Source organism: Helicoverpa armigera, chromosome 5, assembly GCF_030705265.1.
Source record: "Helicoverpa armigera isolate CAAS_96S chromosome 5, ASM3070526v1, whole genome shotgun sequence".
Lineage (NCBI taxonomy): Eukaryota > Metazoa > Arthropoda > Insecta > Lepidoptera > Noctuidae > Helicoverpa > Helicoverpa armigera.
In genome coordinates, this window is record NC_087124.1 from 10,043,007 (window position 1) to 10,057,885 (window position 14,879).

At 36.4% G+C, this 14,879-nt stretch overlaps 4 protein-coding genes across 12 annotated transcripts in view; 2 read left to right on the forward strand and 2 right to left on the reverse strand.

Moving 5' to 3' along the window:
• The window catches only part of LOC110374441 (GTPase-activating Rap/Ran-GAP domain-like protein 3), a 232,592-nt gene extending 224,157 nt beyond the window's left edge, over window positions 1-8,435 (forward strand). For 5 of the 9 annotated variants that reach the window (XM_049842489.2, XM_064034553.1, XM_064034552.1 and 2 more), the window contains 18 exons: window positions 14-140; window positions 214-312; window positions 608-711; window positions 1,711-1,816; window positions 2,078-2,217; window positions 2,387-2,509; window positions 3,311-3,473; window positions 3,690-3,830; window positions 4,028-4,294; window positions 4,382-4,491; window positions 4,573-4,686; window positions 4,765-4,876; window positions 4,953-5,042; window positions 5,129-5,250; window positions 5,602-5,753; window positions 6,009-6,154; window positions 6,373-6,499; window positions 6,582-8,435. In XM_049842489.2, coding sequence (XP_049698446.2) covers window positions 14-140; window positions 214-312; window positions 608-711; window positions 1,711-1,816; window positions 2,078-2,217; window positions 2,387-2,509; window positions 3,311-3,473; window positions 3,690-3,830; window positions 4,028-4,294; window positions 4,382-4,491; window positions 4,573-4,686; window positions 4,765-4,876; window positions 4,953-5,042; window positions 5,129-5,250; window positions 5,602-5,753; window positions 6,009-6,154; window positions 6,373-6,499; window positions 6,582-6,663 — 2,325 coding nt within the window. In that variant the 3' untranslated portion in view covers window positions 6,664-8,435. The remainder of the gene's footprint in view (window positions 1-13; window positions 141-213; window positions 313-607; window positions 712-1,710; window positions 1,817-2,077; window positions 2,218-2,386; window positions 2,510-3,310; window positions 3,474-3,689; window positions 3,831-4,027; window positions 4,295-4,381; window positions 4,492-4,572; window positions 4,687-4,764; window positions 4,877-4,952; window positions 5,043-5,128; window positions 5,251-5,601; window positions 5,754-6,008; window positions 6,155-6,372; window positions 6,500-6,581) is intronic. The other 4 variants (XM_049842490.2, XM_049842488.2, XM_021332145.3 and 1 more) reach the window with 4 other exon arrangements.
• Window positions 8,436-8,584: 149 nt separating this feature from the next.
• Window positions 8,585-11,762, reverse strand: LOC110374439 (uncharacterized). Its single transcript, XM_021332142.3, has 5 exons — window positions 9,988-11,762; window positions 9,841-9,901; window positions 9,632-9,762; window positions 9,328-9,545; window positions 8,585-9,078 (listed from the first exon to the last, which is right to left on the reverse strand). Exons 1-5 carry the CDS (start codon window positions 11,565-11,567, stop codon window positions 8,987-8,989), a joined length of 2,082 nt encoding a protein of 693 aa, XP_021187817.3. The 5' UTR covers window positions 11,568-11,762; the 3' UTR covers window positions 8,585-8,986.
• Window positions 11,763-12,070: 308 nt separating this feature from the next.
• On the forward strand, window positions 12,071-13,270 carry LOC110374468 (large ribosomal subunit protein uL30m). The gene is made up of 3 exons (XM_021332182.3): window positions 12,071-12,265; window positions 12,344-12,470; window positions 12,907-13,270. Exons 1-3 carry the CDS (start codon window positions 12,153-12,155, stop codon window positions 13,207-13,209), a joined length of 543 nt encoding a protein of 180 aa, XP_021187857.1. The 5' UTR covers window positions 12,071-12,152; the 3' UTR covers window positions 13,210-13,270.
• Window positions 13,271-13,372: 102 nt separating this feature from the next.
• On the reverse strand, window positions 13,373-14,211 carry LOC110374467 (uncharacterized). Its single transcript, XM_021332181.3, has one exon. The coding sequence runs from the start codon at window positions 14,062-14,064 to the stop codon at window positions 13,411-13,413; it is 654 nt and encodes a 217-aa protein (XP_021187856.3). The 5' UTR covers window positions 14,065-14,211; the 3' UTR covers window positions 13,373-13,410.
• Between the last annotated feature and the right edge of the window lie 668 nt (window positions 14,212-14,879).

Below are 14,879 nucleotides of genomic sequence, written 5' to 3' on the forward strand. Positions count from 1 at the left end.
CTTTATAATTCAGATAACATGTGCCGAATTACAAAAAGATGTTCTGCTACTGGAAGAGCAGGAAGGCTCTGTAAATTTTAAGATAGGAGTAATGCTAATGAAACCCGGCCAAAAGACTGACGACGAAATGCTTTCCAATGGTAAATATCTTTCAGAATATTAAAAGCAAAATATCTTTCTAACGAAGGACATTTAAATGTTGAAATCTTTCAGAGAAAGGCGACGAGAAATGGGACAGATTTATTTCACTTTTGGGAGATAAAATTCGATTACGGGGTTGGAACCGTTTCCGAGGGGGGCTGGACGTCAAAGGTAACTGTGATATTTCAATTTAGTACAAGTTATTACGCAATAAACAAACTGAAGGTTACGTTTCTTTCTGTAAGCCCGGGGCTACATATGTTTCACGAATTGCGTTGGTTCCTTCTTAGATACGAAACACACTTCTGTTTATATCCAAACCTCATAAGCTGTACCTTTAACATAAAAAGTTTCTAGTTTACGTCTCTTCATCTTCTTCATCATCATCTTCATCATCTTTTGCAAAAAACTTTGAAACTCTGCATGTTTTATTTAGAGCATCGTAAAATTGTGTTCTTTGTAACAGGTGACATGACTGGCAGCCATTCAATTTACACGATGCATCAGGGACACGAAATTATGTTTCACGTCTCTACAATGCTACCGTTTTCCAAAGATAATAAGCAACAGGTAAGGAACATAAAATTATGACGAGAAGTTATTATCTTAATTGCTTTTAGAACAAAGTCTGCTATTATTACAATATTTTAATGATCGAGTAGCTATTAAGCCAAAGTTTTGGATGTTCAAAAATGTTACTGTCATGTCGCATTACCGACCTACTTATGATAATGCAAAACATTAAGAATTCTTCTTTAATCTGCGTCACCTAATAAACGTCAAAAACCACAGCTAAACTTGTTTTGATCAACAGGCTTAAGTTACGCCATTAAACTTCGAATCTATGTAGCGCCTTGCCGATAATTTTTTTGACATATTTTCTCCAAGTTACCGCAAATCGTGTTTAAAGATTTACAACTTTATAATGGATAATGTTAAGAAAGTTAATTCTTATTATAAGCAGATAACCCAATTTCAATTTTAAATTCGGTTAAGTCTTGGCTAAGTATTTGGAATTGAGGGCTCTAAGACGCGGCCAAAGGTGACAAAACTAAGGTCAGTCGCACTGCGGCATAAGAATTTTCTTACTACCTCTAAAATGATTAAGTATAATCGTTGGTTTGTTCGAAGTAACAATCAAACAAAAAGTAGGAAATAATTTTGACCCAGGGAGCACCCTCGAAGCACCACTCTCAAAGGAGGTTTATGTACCCGATAAATAGTTTATAACTTATAAACATACAGATAGCTACCCATCTCAAATGCAACAGCAATCTAGTTTTCCTGCTGTATCACTGACTTACGTTGATGACGAAGTCCTAATTTTCACCAAAACCGATGCACAAGCACCACACAAAGAGATCCAATCCAAACGAACAGTAGTACCTCCAAAGCCCAAAGTTTATTCTGCAGTAAGGTTCTACCTGAATTTCAAACGGAACTCCGGCTCAAAGTAATTAGGAAACTGGAGCCGAACCGTTTTGTATCGGTAGCCTAACAGGTTCCCTCTAACTATGGATCCTATTCAGTTAAGCAACAAACTTGCAACTTTGTACGTATTTATTGCAGCTGGAGAGGAAGCGCCACATCGGCAATGACATCGTCAACATAGTTTTCACAGACGACTCGGTGCACAATACCTTTAATCCGCAGTGCGTCAAAAGCCATTTCACACGTATCCTTTTATCAATATTTTTCAGTATGCTCCATATATGTTTTTATTGCTCTCTACTGGAGCTCGGTTTTGGTATTTTCAGTTCCTCGGATATTTGCTTTTGAATTTTTGAATAAATTGTTTCTGTTGTGACACAGAAGATGTTTGAAACATAACCCTATAATTCTGTTCGTGAATACATAGTGGGTTTCCACGTGATACCTCACTGTGAGCTCGAACAACTGTTTAACATATAAGATACTTTCCTTATAGACAAAACAGATATATTCGCAGTAGTTTCAGAAGTAGAGGAAGGGTACAAGCTAAGCGTGTACAGTGACGATACAGTGCCACCATTTGGCCCTTCCTTACCTTGTCCGCCGATATTTAATGATCCACAATTATTTAGGGAGTTTTTACTGGTAAGTTCACGTGATCATGTTATAGGAGATACAGTTCTGAAAGTTATTGACACGTACATATTTATAACATCAATAGGTTATGGATAATGTTTTTTATCAGAAATAAAATAGAAATAAAATTTTCGGTACTCAAAGAACTATATTTTTGATAACAATTCAAAATTCTCAGGTAAAATTAATGAATGGAGAGAAAGCAGCCTTCCAAACGCCGACATTTGCATTAAAACGACAACGAACCCTCGACACGCTAATAAGGGACATCTACGCGGAACACTGCTCCGACCACAAGGTGGTAAGTTTCGCTTTGACACGGACTTAAAACTTTTTACACTCCCTCAATTAAAAACATTATACTTACTCATCTTCTTAATTAGGACACAGTTAATTTAAATTACGAATCATGTTCTCTTCTGTGGCCGTGCAATCATGGCCTATATCTACAGGGACCGTGTCATATTAGGTACATTTAATGTCAATGCAATGCCTAAGTGTTTCATGCTACGCGCTTATAACTCGAAAACATGCGTTACCCACTTGCAAGTATTTGTTAGAACATTTTGCGCGGCTTCTAGTTAGGAAATAAACAAAGCAACAAAGCTTGTAGTATGCTTAAGAACTTAAGCTTCTACATAGAGAAACTTTATGCTGTACTTGGTTTATAAGTTTAAATAACTTCGTTGTATGCAGTTTCTGTACTCTATATTTTCTTATACGCTCATTTTACTACCTCACTAACATCAGCATTACGCCAGTAATTAGATATGCTTACCTACTTCCGTTTGAAACTAAAAAATGTTTTTCTTTCACTTCCAGATCATATTCATATCATTATCATCACGCCTGTGATCCAAGATCGACTAGCCTGGGGCATAGATACTGTTGAATGCTTCCATATTGAAAAAGAGACCCTAACCCCAAAAATAAGCGACGAGCCTTCGACATCATGACAAAAATCCGAAGAACCTCTTTCTTGTACTAAACTAGCAAAAAGCAAACATTCCTTACCTTCTTTGACATCCTTTTCCATCCTCTAACCATTAGAGCATTCAGCTTTGGCAGACTGTTCTTCTAAGTAATTTAGTGATATTTTCAGCCCATGCTTTCTCGACGAGCTCTCTCGGACGTGTGGTCTGGTGGGGCGGGTGCAGGCGGTGCTGGTGCAGCTAGGACTGAACACTTCTTGCACGTGGGTCAGGCGCTCAAACTTGACGCCGTGTTGCGTGGCGACGCACCCACTAGTTTAGTGTCATCAGGTAGCTAGTCTGATATCTGATTTGAAAAGTTGTGTTATGTGGCAAATCTTAGAAGTGATTGAACTTATTCTCGTCGGTGAGGAATAAATGTTACAATTAAGTCATCATGTACTGAGCTGAAAAACCTTTCCAGAGTTCTAGTAACATTTTGGCCCACAAAGAATACAGTGCCACTTCACTAAACAGTTTTGTTATTATAACGAAATAAACTGTATTCAGGATGTGGCGGTTCCCGGCGAGCCCCTTGGGAAGGTAAGGTGTGGCGCGCTGCACCGCTGCCGGCGACGCCGGTTTGCGCGGAACAACTGGCTGAAGGACGGCTATTGCTATCTACTACTTCCAACACGTACATTTTAGAAGGTAGGTACTTTTTACAACTGACTGAGTTACAACAACCGGGTCCATATGCCGTAGTGTATTACCAAACGAACTGTTTTAAGATGTATAGACCTGAAAAAGAGATCAACCCTCAGATGCCTCTAGGTCTTACCACAAATGCAGTTTCAAGAAGTCTGGGCAACCACTTATAAAGACTCCAATATTATTTAAACTTACAGAAAGTGGAACAACTCGCGTAGTATTAAGATGGGAGGGATGCGTACGAGCTGCTAGAGTGAGTGAGCGAGCTGGTTTATTCCGCGTGGGCGCGCGGGTGGTCGCGGGGGGCGGGTCTACCACGGGCGGCGCGGGGGGCGCGGGGCTGTACGCGCTGCCCGTGCAGGAGCTCTGCGCAGGCGCCTGGGCCATGAGGCCGCTGCAGGACTGCAAGCACGCGAGGCTGCCACGGACTAAGACTGCGCATTATTTTGATCTGCTTGAAACTGGTAAGTACTAGTTCACCACCTATGCCGAAGATTGACATGAAAGATTTAAAAGATCCTCAAAACTTGCTATTGAAATTGTGTTGTCAGGTGAAGGAGGTAAAACCACATTAGCGGTAGCAATTGGTAGAAGAGTAATGATTATGATTGAAGAATCAAAGACTGACAACGAGATGGGATTCGAGTACACACATATCAAAGTAAGTTTGACCAAGATTCTACAAAAAGAAAGGTTTCAATGATCCGAATACTAAACATTACAAAATGTTTCCTCATTACAGGATATTCAACTTAGCGAATCTCCCATACTGATCAAACTTATGGACGGAGAAGTAGGCATAATGGTGGTTGGATACAAACATCACTGGGAAGTTTTAGAATCTGGAACTGGCCAGGTATATACAGAACTCTCTAAAAACTATATAGCAAAAGACTCCAGTAACAATAAATGCTACTAATTTGATAATTTACAGGCGGTGAAAAGAGCTGAAAACTCTGAAGATAGCGGACCGCGTCGTGGAACTCTCGTCAACGCTTTACGTATAGGAGACGAGAGAGACGGACAAATTGTTTTATGTTATAATCGTAAGCATCATTCTCATAAATCCATAATCTGTATTTAAGAAACTTGGAGCATTTAATGAATTAATACTGCTTCCAGATACGTGTCATTTTGAAAGACTAACGAGCAAAGGACTAGAAAGTGATACTGAATACGATTTTCATTGGACAACTGTGCCTGCAGCAGTAGGTAAGAACAACAAATAAATACTCTGCTAAACTCGATTTGTACCCCAAAACTTGTTTCTGTAAGTAAATGTCAATATATTGTTTCAGTATGTGCTTTCCCCTACATTATGGCATTTGCCGAAGATTTATTAGAGATACGACTAGTTGCTAATGGATCCCTAGTACACGCAGCCTGCATACCTGGACTGAAATTGCTTTGCGGGCGAAGAGTAAGTACTCTGAAATGGTTCAATGTAACATTGTTTAATTTGATCTTCCAATTCAAAGTTTATATCAGTTTTTGCGAACGTTTGGAGCGTCATTAGTATCCACATATCGACGTCCTAAACCAACTGAAGGTCTGGCACGAAATGTATTAGGACCAAAAAATCACAGGCTTTATAAAAACTCGCTTCATTTGTTATAACTATGTTTGCGTAGGATGGGATTAGATCTCCATTTAGACGAGATTCGTATAAACTTAACATATTTTTCTAAATAACCTTTTAAAATGGGAGCATAATGGGTTGGATTACCATTAGATAAAGAGTAGAAAGCCTACTTTAGTGACACAACTGAAGTTTCAGGATATATTCTACGTGGCATGCGCACCGGAATACGTGCCTTTGAGTCGGGAGATAGATCCGTGCCTCAGTCTACACGACGAGCTCGTTCGACAGATGAGCAAACAATGTGGACCTTATTCCCTTGATGAAGATGACAATCATGACAGGTCAGTACCTAAGTACCAAGACGTGAATACTCGTCAATTGAGTTCGTTTAAAATGGGACATAAGTTACTAAGGGGTCCAAATTGTTCAACGTCCAACTTTTGGAGGTCTAAAATTGACACCAACAGAATAACAGCTATAACAATAAAACTCTTGGACTATACAGTCGACGAACAAAATGTTCAGTGTTTTTGTTTATTATTAACTTGTTGTGTCCTATGTGTGTCATAAACGCTTTGATTTGATTTGACTAACAGAGGAGACCCCTACAATATCAACCGCGCCGCCCCTTCGGAGAATAACTCGGCATCCAGCAGAAGTAGCTCCATATCTTCGGAACAGGAGAACATCAGACCACCGCTGACGAGGATGGCTCCCATATCACCACCAACTTCTCCACAAGGTATCTACAGAATATTGACTATTTGTGAAGCTCCAATTTTATCTGTTGGGAATTGTTAAGATCAGAAAAAGATTGGAATTGGGACAGTTAGAAACCTCCGAATAATATAAAAACAAACCGATCTCTAGAATTTATTCTGAAGGTGAAATGATGATGAATGACTCATGGAAACGAACGAACATTAAATAGAGCTTTAAATATGTATTTACAATTTCCAGTTCTACCAGAAAACAGCGGACGCTGTGTACGAATCTACAAGATTCCTCAGAGCAATCTGAGCGCGGGAGCATACCAGCGACAGTCCGTCTCCGCCGACCAAGTGGTCACATCATATTTCTCAGACAGGTGACGCATATCAAATTAGCTATAAATAACTCAAAAAAATATACGTGATTAGAACATCTATAACCTGCAATTTAATTTCCAGGCCAAACAGCATTCGCCAGAGACTAGCAGAACTGAGACTAGACAGCAAATCAAGAGGAGGAGGTGACGACGAAACTTTATAAGTGACAAAATACACAACCAATCTTCGTAGCTTGTTATCGAATACGGAACCAGGTGCACAATTATAAATTATGAGTAGGTAGATATACAACCGTAGGTACCTAAAGGTATTGAGAGTTGGAAAGTTGTCTGCACACGACGGAACTTTCTGAATCGCAAATATAGTCTTAGAAACACTGTAGAGCTCCATCTCAAGTTATGTCGTGTACAGACAACTTTAAATGTCTAGATAAAATTAAAAATAGCTATTTTAATTCAAGTAGACACGTTACCTGTAGTCATAGAACGAGTAGATACTAGAGGGATACTTTTGAATGGCAAAGATGTGATATAACAAATATGGGTGATGTGTAGTGAACAGAACTATATTTCCTACTAGTAGAGTGTATGAGAAAATTAGTATGAAGCTATTTTACGTTGACAATTGTAATATTCTATCATTGTTGCAATATTTGAGATATATATCAGAAAGAATGCTATTACAATAGTTATATTCTCTTCCCTGCTATTGAAATAAGAAAATTAAGAATCGTCTAAATAAACCTACATATATACTAATTAATTGCTCTGCACAAAATATATGCTCAATATAAGGGAAACATACTGTAAAACAAAATTATATTAAAATTAACAGTTACGATGTAGATGATCGTTCAATGTTAAATACTATTGGATAAGAAATTTTATGACCTAGCAAGAATTTTTACAAAAAATATACAATGTACAGTGTAACTACAGATATTGATGTAATTCAAATAATATATACTTACTTAATTAAATACTGAATCTCATGTATAATATTCTAGTCACTTGACTTCAACATGTAAGACAAAAAAGTGATGTAAAATAGTTCTCTTAGGATTAAACGATTTATGAAGAAATGATTATATTATATCTCTCGAAAGTCTATTTGACACCAGAAAAGAAGTGCCATCCAATTATTTGGTTATCTTTCTAGACTTAATAGTATAAAACTGTAATATTTTGCGATGCAAGAGAATTGAAACCTTATTTAAGTGTTAATACAAATTATCTTCAATGTACATAGAGTAACAGTAGCGTTAACATTTCAAATGTATTAATTAAAGTTACCTATTTACTTGTATTACAGACAATCTTGTAGTGTGTTGAATGTTTCAATGTCGTGCGAAAATGTATATTACTTACCAAAGAAAAGAACCAAACTGATAGAGATAAGTTTAAATCATAAGAATTATTATGAATGCTGATACCACGTGAGATTTAAAGTTATATGCGTACAATGTGTAGTCATAAAGTTTTGTCCAATTGAAAATGAAATATTTGTAAGCTTTCAATAGTAACTTACGTAGAAATATCCAAAATAGATCATTGTTTTAATTATTTCTTTAATATAGTTATAATAATAATGTATGTGTCCCAATGTATGTTGAAAGATTAGTGTAAATAACAAATTAAATATGAATGTAATTTTTATATTTCTCAGTTTATGATTGCGCCGTTTATAGTTCCCTCTTCGACATAGTCAAAGTTACGAAGACCATAGAAAATATAATTATAATATTATAAGCAGATTCGATGTATTATATAAATATTTTTATTGCGATATCCAAAGTTATGGAAGTACAATTGCCTGTGAGAGATATTTGAATACCTCTGAAAGAAAAGTTATAATGATGTTATAGTAGTTCACAAGTTTATTAAATAACTTTATATATTTTGAATGAGTGTATAAAAGTCGCATGTACATTAATGAAAAATATATATTTGGATATTTAGTTATGAAAATGCGTGCGTGTTAAATGTATACTTTTAAAATGCACATAATTTTAGTGTCAGTATTAGTAAAACGACGTATTTTCAACTAATGTGCATGCGGAAAAATCCTAAATCACTTGTTTCAACAAAATGTGATATTGTGTGAAACAAAATTAAAATAGCACATTGTATGAAATTAAATTTATTGTTTATATCATATACGTAGACAAAATTAATGTAAATTAATTATAATAATAATTCATAATAAACCCGAGATACTGAACAAATATAAGTGTAATATATTTAACAAACAACTGTTCCAGTAACAAATATACCTACTTATATAATGTAGGGTTTTACTCTGTTATTTTCTCTGAGGTTTAAAATAAATGTCTGTTCAGAACCTGTCTTAAATATTTATTACACACTACAAATACCTGAAATACCCCTAACATTATAGCTAAGTGAGTCATCCATAAATCTAGTCCAAACTAATAAACACAATATATTAAAATTATGGTAAAAGTTAGCTCCTTAAAATATTAATTAATAAAATAAAATTCCTAACTACAATAATTAATTGTAAGTTCATAGAAACTTGGGCTGCTGTTTCAAAGCAGTTATGTCTAAAAACCTGGGCATCTCACTTGGCGACGTCGACTTTGGTGGCGGTTGTACACCTGAAAATAAAAATAGTTTATCATTTTTTACAGTACTTTTAAAGTTATCCGAATTCCTTCAATTACACATAACGTGAAAAAGAGCTATAATAACTGACAGGTTAAAAACGATTCGAATTATTTAAAGGTGTAATGCCGAATTAATGCGAAGTGCATGGTAGGAATAATGCCATAGAATTGGTCTTCAAAAGTTTTGTAGAATCAAGTTTATATTCAGAATCGAACTGGCTATATTATTAAGGTACAAACCTTGCAACAATTTATGCCTTTCCATATAGTTCTTAGTAGCAAAGGACATGTCAATCGGCATAGGAGGCCTCGAGGCCACCGCTGGCCGCTGTGGCGCCGCCACTGGAGGCCCGTTCTTCAGGTACTTGGCTGCCAGTTGGTTCATCTTCAAACTGGTGTCAGTGGACGCGTAGATATGCGGTTGATGCAGACCGAGAGGATCGTCACCAAACTTCACCCTGAAATAACCACAAAATATATTTCTATAATATCCATCGAAGTTAAAAATAAAGTGAAGCAAAATAAATTAATGGATTTTATTTACCTTTTAGTAACACTAACATTGGTCTTGTCAATTTGCATTTGAACAGTCTGCATCTGTTGTCGAGTGTTCCTGTACAGGGCACTGGCTGATGAGGGCATGTCCGAGTCTTGCAACATTCCATTCACATGAGTCTGGAAAATTCATTCAAACAGTTAGATGAATAGGTTTAAATAATTTCAAGTAGTGAATAAAATAAGTATTGATATTACCATAACTTTATTATAATAAGTCCACCCAACATTGGATTGGTCATCACTGCCTGTGTCTGAACTGAAAATGATAGAAAAATTAGGTATTATTTATAGTGCTATAATATTATCAAACATTGTTTTATATTGTCACACAGGCAAACTTACTCGCTATAGTCTCTTATATCCAAATATAAACTCTGTTCAGGTGACATGAGTGGTGTAGTAGCATTATCTATTTGTACATCATAAAGGCTCATTTCATTTAATGTTTTCTCTTCATTCATACCAGCTGGTTGGAGTACACCACCATTCTGTGCAGCATTTACCAAAGCATTTCCTTCAGCTTCAAACTCTGCTCGCATAGTTTCACCCACAGGTGCAATACCATCCAAGAAGTTTGGATTAGCAGTTTGGCCTTTGGATACAACCTCTTTTATGCTAATTTGGGACCTATTGCATTGTATTTGAGCATTTTCATTTGTTTTCACAACCTCTTTATTAATAACTGTGGAAGTTCTAACCATTTCAAAGCTGGTCATGACTCCTATTGATATTTTGTGCTGTTCCTTACCAACTGTTTCAATAGCCACATGATTTGTTAAATGGCTTTGAGCAGGTACTTGTGTTTGCTGACTAGATGAGATGAACTTATCTACTTTCTCTTGCAGCAGTTGTAATTGCTCATTCTGAAGCTTAATAATCTTGAAGAGATCAGATACAGTTGGTTCCCTTTTCTCCTTGGAGATATTGGTTTGTTTTTCAACCTGCATAGAATCTGAATTCTGGCCTTGCTCATATTTTTCAATGGCCCATGTCTTTTTATCAACTGCATTCATTTTTGGGCTGCTTGCTTGGTCTATGCCACACAAGTTGTGTTGGTATTGTCTAGGGGCAGGAGTGTTGTTACAACATGAACATCTGTTAGGCTGTGGTGGTAAACTGCAAGGGCAATGACTGTGTCTTGTAACATTTTGTACTGGAAATTTGGGCCCACAGTGAGCTAAGTTATGAACAGCTGGTGTGTTTGTCATATAACTTGGAGTAGAAACTTTTTTAATGCAATGATGGCATCTACAATCCTCATTACCAAAACTAGTAGGCTGTGAGAGAGCTTGATTAATATTTTCTGTGTGTTTAATTGCTGCCATTTGCACCATTTCAGACTTCTTTGCAAATGGGTTATTTTCCTTGTCTAGACTTAACTTATTTAATTGCTTCTGTATTGGATTCATATCTAAATGAAATTTGTCTAAATTGTCCCTTTTAATAAAGAAATCATTGTCTTTAATGAGAATATTTGGTGGTTTCACTGAATTATCCCTAGTAGAAGTCTGGGGTGGTGTATTACTTTGAACAACATCTTTCACACTGTTTTGATTGCTATTAATGTCTGCAGGCTTGAGGATAGACCTACAAAATGTAGGCATTCGTGGCTCATGGTAGGACGCATCAAGCATACTTAATTCTAAGTCATTAGACGGTGACCAGTCTGGACCCTTCTGATAACCCGGCAGTGGTGTTTTGTTCATCATTGGATACGGAGAACTGTTGCTGCTCTCGAACAATTGCACAGGGTCGTCACTATACGGCAAAACTTTCGGTTGACTGTAGAAGTTAGGCAAGTTTGCATGACGATTATAAGGCAACTGTCTGTCTATCATAGGACGAGGTGAATGGCATTCACGGTCGTTCATATTGATAGGTTTTAAAACTTTCACAGGACTCTCGAACCGAACTTTCTTCATTTATGTCCGTGGCTATGAATTATGTCGATCAACCCAAGACAAACTACGATATGGTCTTTAAAAATACATCAGACGTGATCGCTTAACATTATGAAGACAAGAATATTATAATATATCTTTAAAATGAATACAAACAAATCACAAATATACTAAAATAAAGTGCACAACAAAGTTTTGAAAATACTCGTCACTTTCTGTCAGTCAGGAGTTCTTTGACATTAAATTTTTTTTTTTTTTTGTAAACTCTACTCTCAGATTAATGAATACCAACATTACCAACTTAATGGAGTAGGCATAAGTTAAAAATTAAAGAAATCCGGTTTTTGACATGTTTTTGAAAATATTTCAATAGTATTTATGTCAAACGTAAACAGAAACAAGACAATTTCTTGTTATATGTTAACAAACAGTTCTTGTTTTCTTTAGTAAAAATACCACGTACAAAAAAGACCTAGCTGTTCATAGCAGGCTGTAGCTAGCTTGGCAACAAAATTACAAACGTCAACGTCAAACTTGTTTTCATTTTAACTGTCAGACTGCGCCTATTTTGAGGTTAAATCATATTTGGATTTAATTTATTAAAAAATGAATAGGCAACTGCTAAAAGTGTTCAACCCTTTGATTTCGGTAACGAGACCGAAAGGATACAAAGCGCCAGGTGGAATTCGATATCCAGGTGGCATAGTGTACTACCCAAGGTAATAAATTTATGTTATGCTAGCACTATTTCATAAATCATTTTTTATATCAATCAATTCAATTAAACTCATTTCCAGAGATCCAGACCACAAGGATCCTGAACACACACCATCAAAGTTATTTAGAGTCGAACGTGTAAAATCGTCCAGACACCAGCCATACTGGCTTAAAGATATACTCAAAGAGATGCACATTTTGGAAGGAGTAAGTAACACTACTCACCATCTAAATAAATTACAAACTTGCAGTGAGGCATTCATTTATTAATTACTAGCTTTCCGCCCGCGGCTTCGCCCGCGTGAAATTCGGTTATATTGGACACACAGCGCCATCTACAATCCATCCATCAAGCAAACAATATTTTTGTTTTCCCTCGGGAATATCTATTTTTTTCGGGATAAAAAGTACCCTATTATTTAATGCGGACTTCTAACTTTACGTATGCAAAATTTCAAAGCAATCGGTTCAGTAGTTACGGCGTGAAAGCGGAACAAACAAACAAACAAACTCACTTTCCCATTTATAATATTAGTAAGGATAAAGAATAAAATAAGTTAATCATTCTTCAGTTACTACCATAATTTCTTTAAACAAAAGCTGTGATATTAGCTATGAAAATAATTCCAATTTTCAATTTCAGTGTGAAAACAGAGTAGCTATAGTGAAGAACATACCTGAAGTGAATTCAAAGCTTTGGAAAGTTAAGCATTTAGTGAAAATAACACCAATAGTATTCCCATATGGAGAGCCTACTAAGGATGATATCAACTACACAGTTGTAAAGGAAAATGGCCAATGTTTGGTCACTAAGAAGTTGGAACCAAAGGCCGAACAAATTGAAGCATTAGAACAATTTGAAAACAGTGAAAAGAAAATGAACTCCGAAACATTAAAGAAGGATTCAAGATACAGATGGAATAATGCATTTACTGGAGGATTTTAACTTAATAACAATGTAGATTAGTTACTTAGCAGATATATTAAACTTATATGTATTACAATCATCTTGAATTTCATTCTAAAACCCTTACTCTATATTTACAGGAAAACGAAACAAACAAGTGTTATAAAATCATTTATTATTAGCTAATTCATAATAATTTATCTTCAACTAAAAATAGTATTATGCTACAGAAAAAACAATTCAGTCAAGATCAGGTTTATCAGCGCTCTTCTTGTTTAACAAGTAGTTGAAATGTTCAGGAGTCTTGAAGTAGTTCTCCAACAATATTCCATGTTTGTTACCCAAACCAAACCTGGCATCACCCCATGAAACTACAAATGTAGGCTTTAATTTCTTAAAATCCTTCAAATGGAATTTATGAATACTTATCGAGTTGAAGAAGTGCCCTCTAAAAACCGCCAGATATTCATCACCGTCTTGGTATAGCCTAAGCACATATTTGGATATTAATGTTTTTACAGCAATATTTAATGCAATAAATGTCCCGAGGTAAATGCAACACTCTACAGCAGAGTTGGCGATTATCACATCGTCTCCAATTATTACAGGTTTGGACATTTCGGCTAAGTCAAAAACGAAAGCTCCGTAATACATTGAACTAGCAGCAACTATAGCTGTCGACAACGTTAAGTATGTGGAAGCGTATTTCATGGCTCCGTCCATAGGAGCCTTATATATCAGCTGCCATCGCTTAGAGACACCGTCCCTTTCCCTCCACAAGTTTTGAGTCTCCATGAAGCGCATAGGATGATTTGAGACACATCTCACAGAAGTTGTCTGAAACACTTTAAATTGTTGCCGTTCGGCTAGTCGTAGCAATCGTAAGCAATTCATTTTGCTTGAAGTTAATCTACTGACTTGCGAATTAATACTTTTACATTCAACTATAGTCTATTCACTCATAATAATATCAATACAGTATGTGCGAGTTATTTCCCATACGTTTGAGGTTAGGTTATACACAAAAGTATGACATTGACAATCACAGCTGATTCTAAAATCCTGTCAAAAGATCTTGCGTTCAAAAACACTTGCTCAAGTAGTTCCTAAAGGCCCCAGTACACGTTGGCCCAAGTGCGGCCAATATACGCCATCACCAATGTTTACACAGGGTATTGGTGCAGGTTGGCGGACATTTGTCAAGGTTGGTGCGCATTCGGCGAGTTGTCGGTTTTTTGGGCACACATCAAAGGAATCGTGGCCCAGCTTGGCGTGTGGTGTTTACACATTCGGCCAATGTTTAGTTCGTCACCGGCCGCTAAGGATAGTACACTTTTGTGTTACGTATAACAATAAATAAATATAGTAGTACAGTATAGTATAAATATAGTAGTGTAGTATACAAATAAACAGCCGCAGCCGTAACTACCTCGACGTCCATGGCAAGTGGTTTGAAAGGCAGCAATGAGCCATGCGCCAATGTGTAAACACCATTTTGATCATGGCCTACATTTGTGCATTGTAAAGCTTGGCCCAGCACAGGCCAACGTGTACTGGGGGCTTTATGTAAAAACTGAAATTGAGTTTCCCCAATCTACTATACAGGCACTCCCAAGGGTGTTACATATGCAATGCAATGCATCGCAGTTTGTGAATCGAATTTCAGAATATTGTTATTTAAAATATAGTTATTTAGAATATAGAGTAAT

What these genes read in the sequence shown, in the direction of transcription:
- LOC110374467 (XM_021332181.3), bottom strand. Translation starts at nt 14,064, where the DNA reads ATGAATTGCTTACGATTGCTACGACTAGCCGAACGGCAACAATTTAAA.
- LOC110374439 (XM_021332142.3), bottom strand. Translation starts at nt 11,567, where the DNA reads ATGAAGAAAGTTCGGTTCGAGAGTCCTGTGAAAGTTTTAAAACCTATC. An exon ending in GATATAAGAGACTATAGCGA is followed by an intron (nt 9,902 to 9,987) that starts GTAAGTTTGCCT and finishes TATCATTTTCAG; the next exon opens with TTCAGACACAGGCAGTGATG. An exon ending in AAGGCATAAATTGTTGCAAG is followed by an intron (nt 9,079 to 9,327) that starts GTTTGTACCTTA and finishes TTTTATTTTCAG; the next exon opens with GTGTACAACCGCCACCAAAG.
- LOC110374468 (XM_021332182.3), top strand. Translation starts at nt 12,153, where the DNA reads ATGAATAGGCAACTGCTAAAAGTGTTCAACCCTTTGATTTCGGTAACG. An exon ending in GGCATAGTGTACTACCCAAG is followed by an intron (nt 12,266 to 12,343) that starts GTAATAAATTTA and finishes ACTCATTTCCAG; the next exon opens with AGATCCAGACCACAAGGATC. An exon ending in AGATGCACATTTTGGAAGGA is followed by an intron (nt 12,471 to 12,906) that starts GTAAGTAACACT and finishes TTTCAATTTCAG; the next exon opens with TGTGAAAACAGAGTAGCTAT.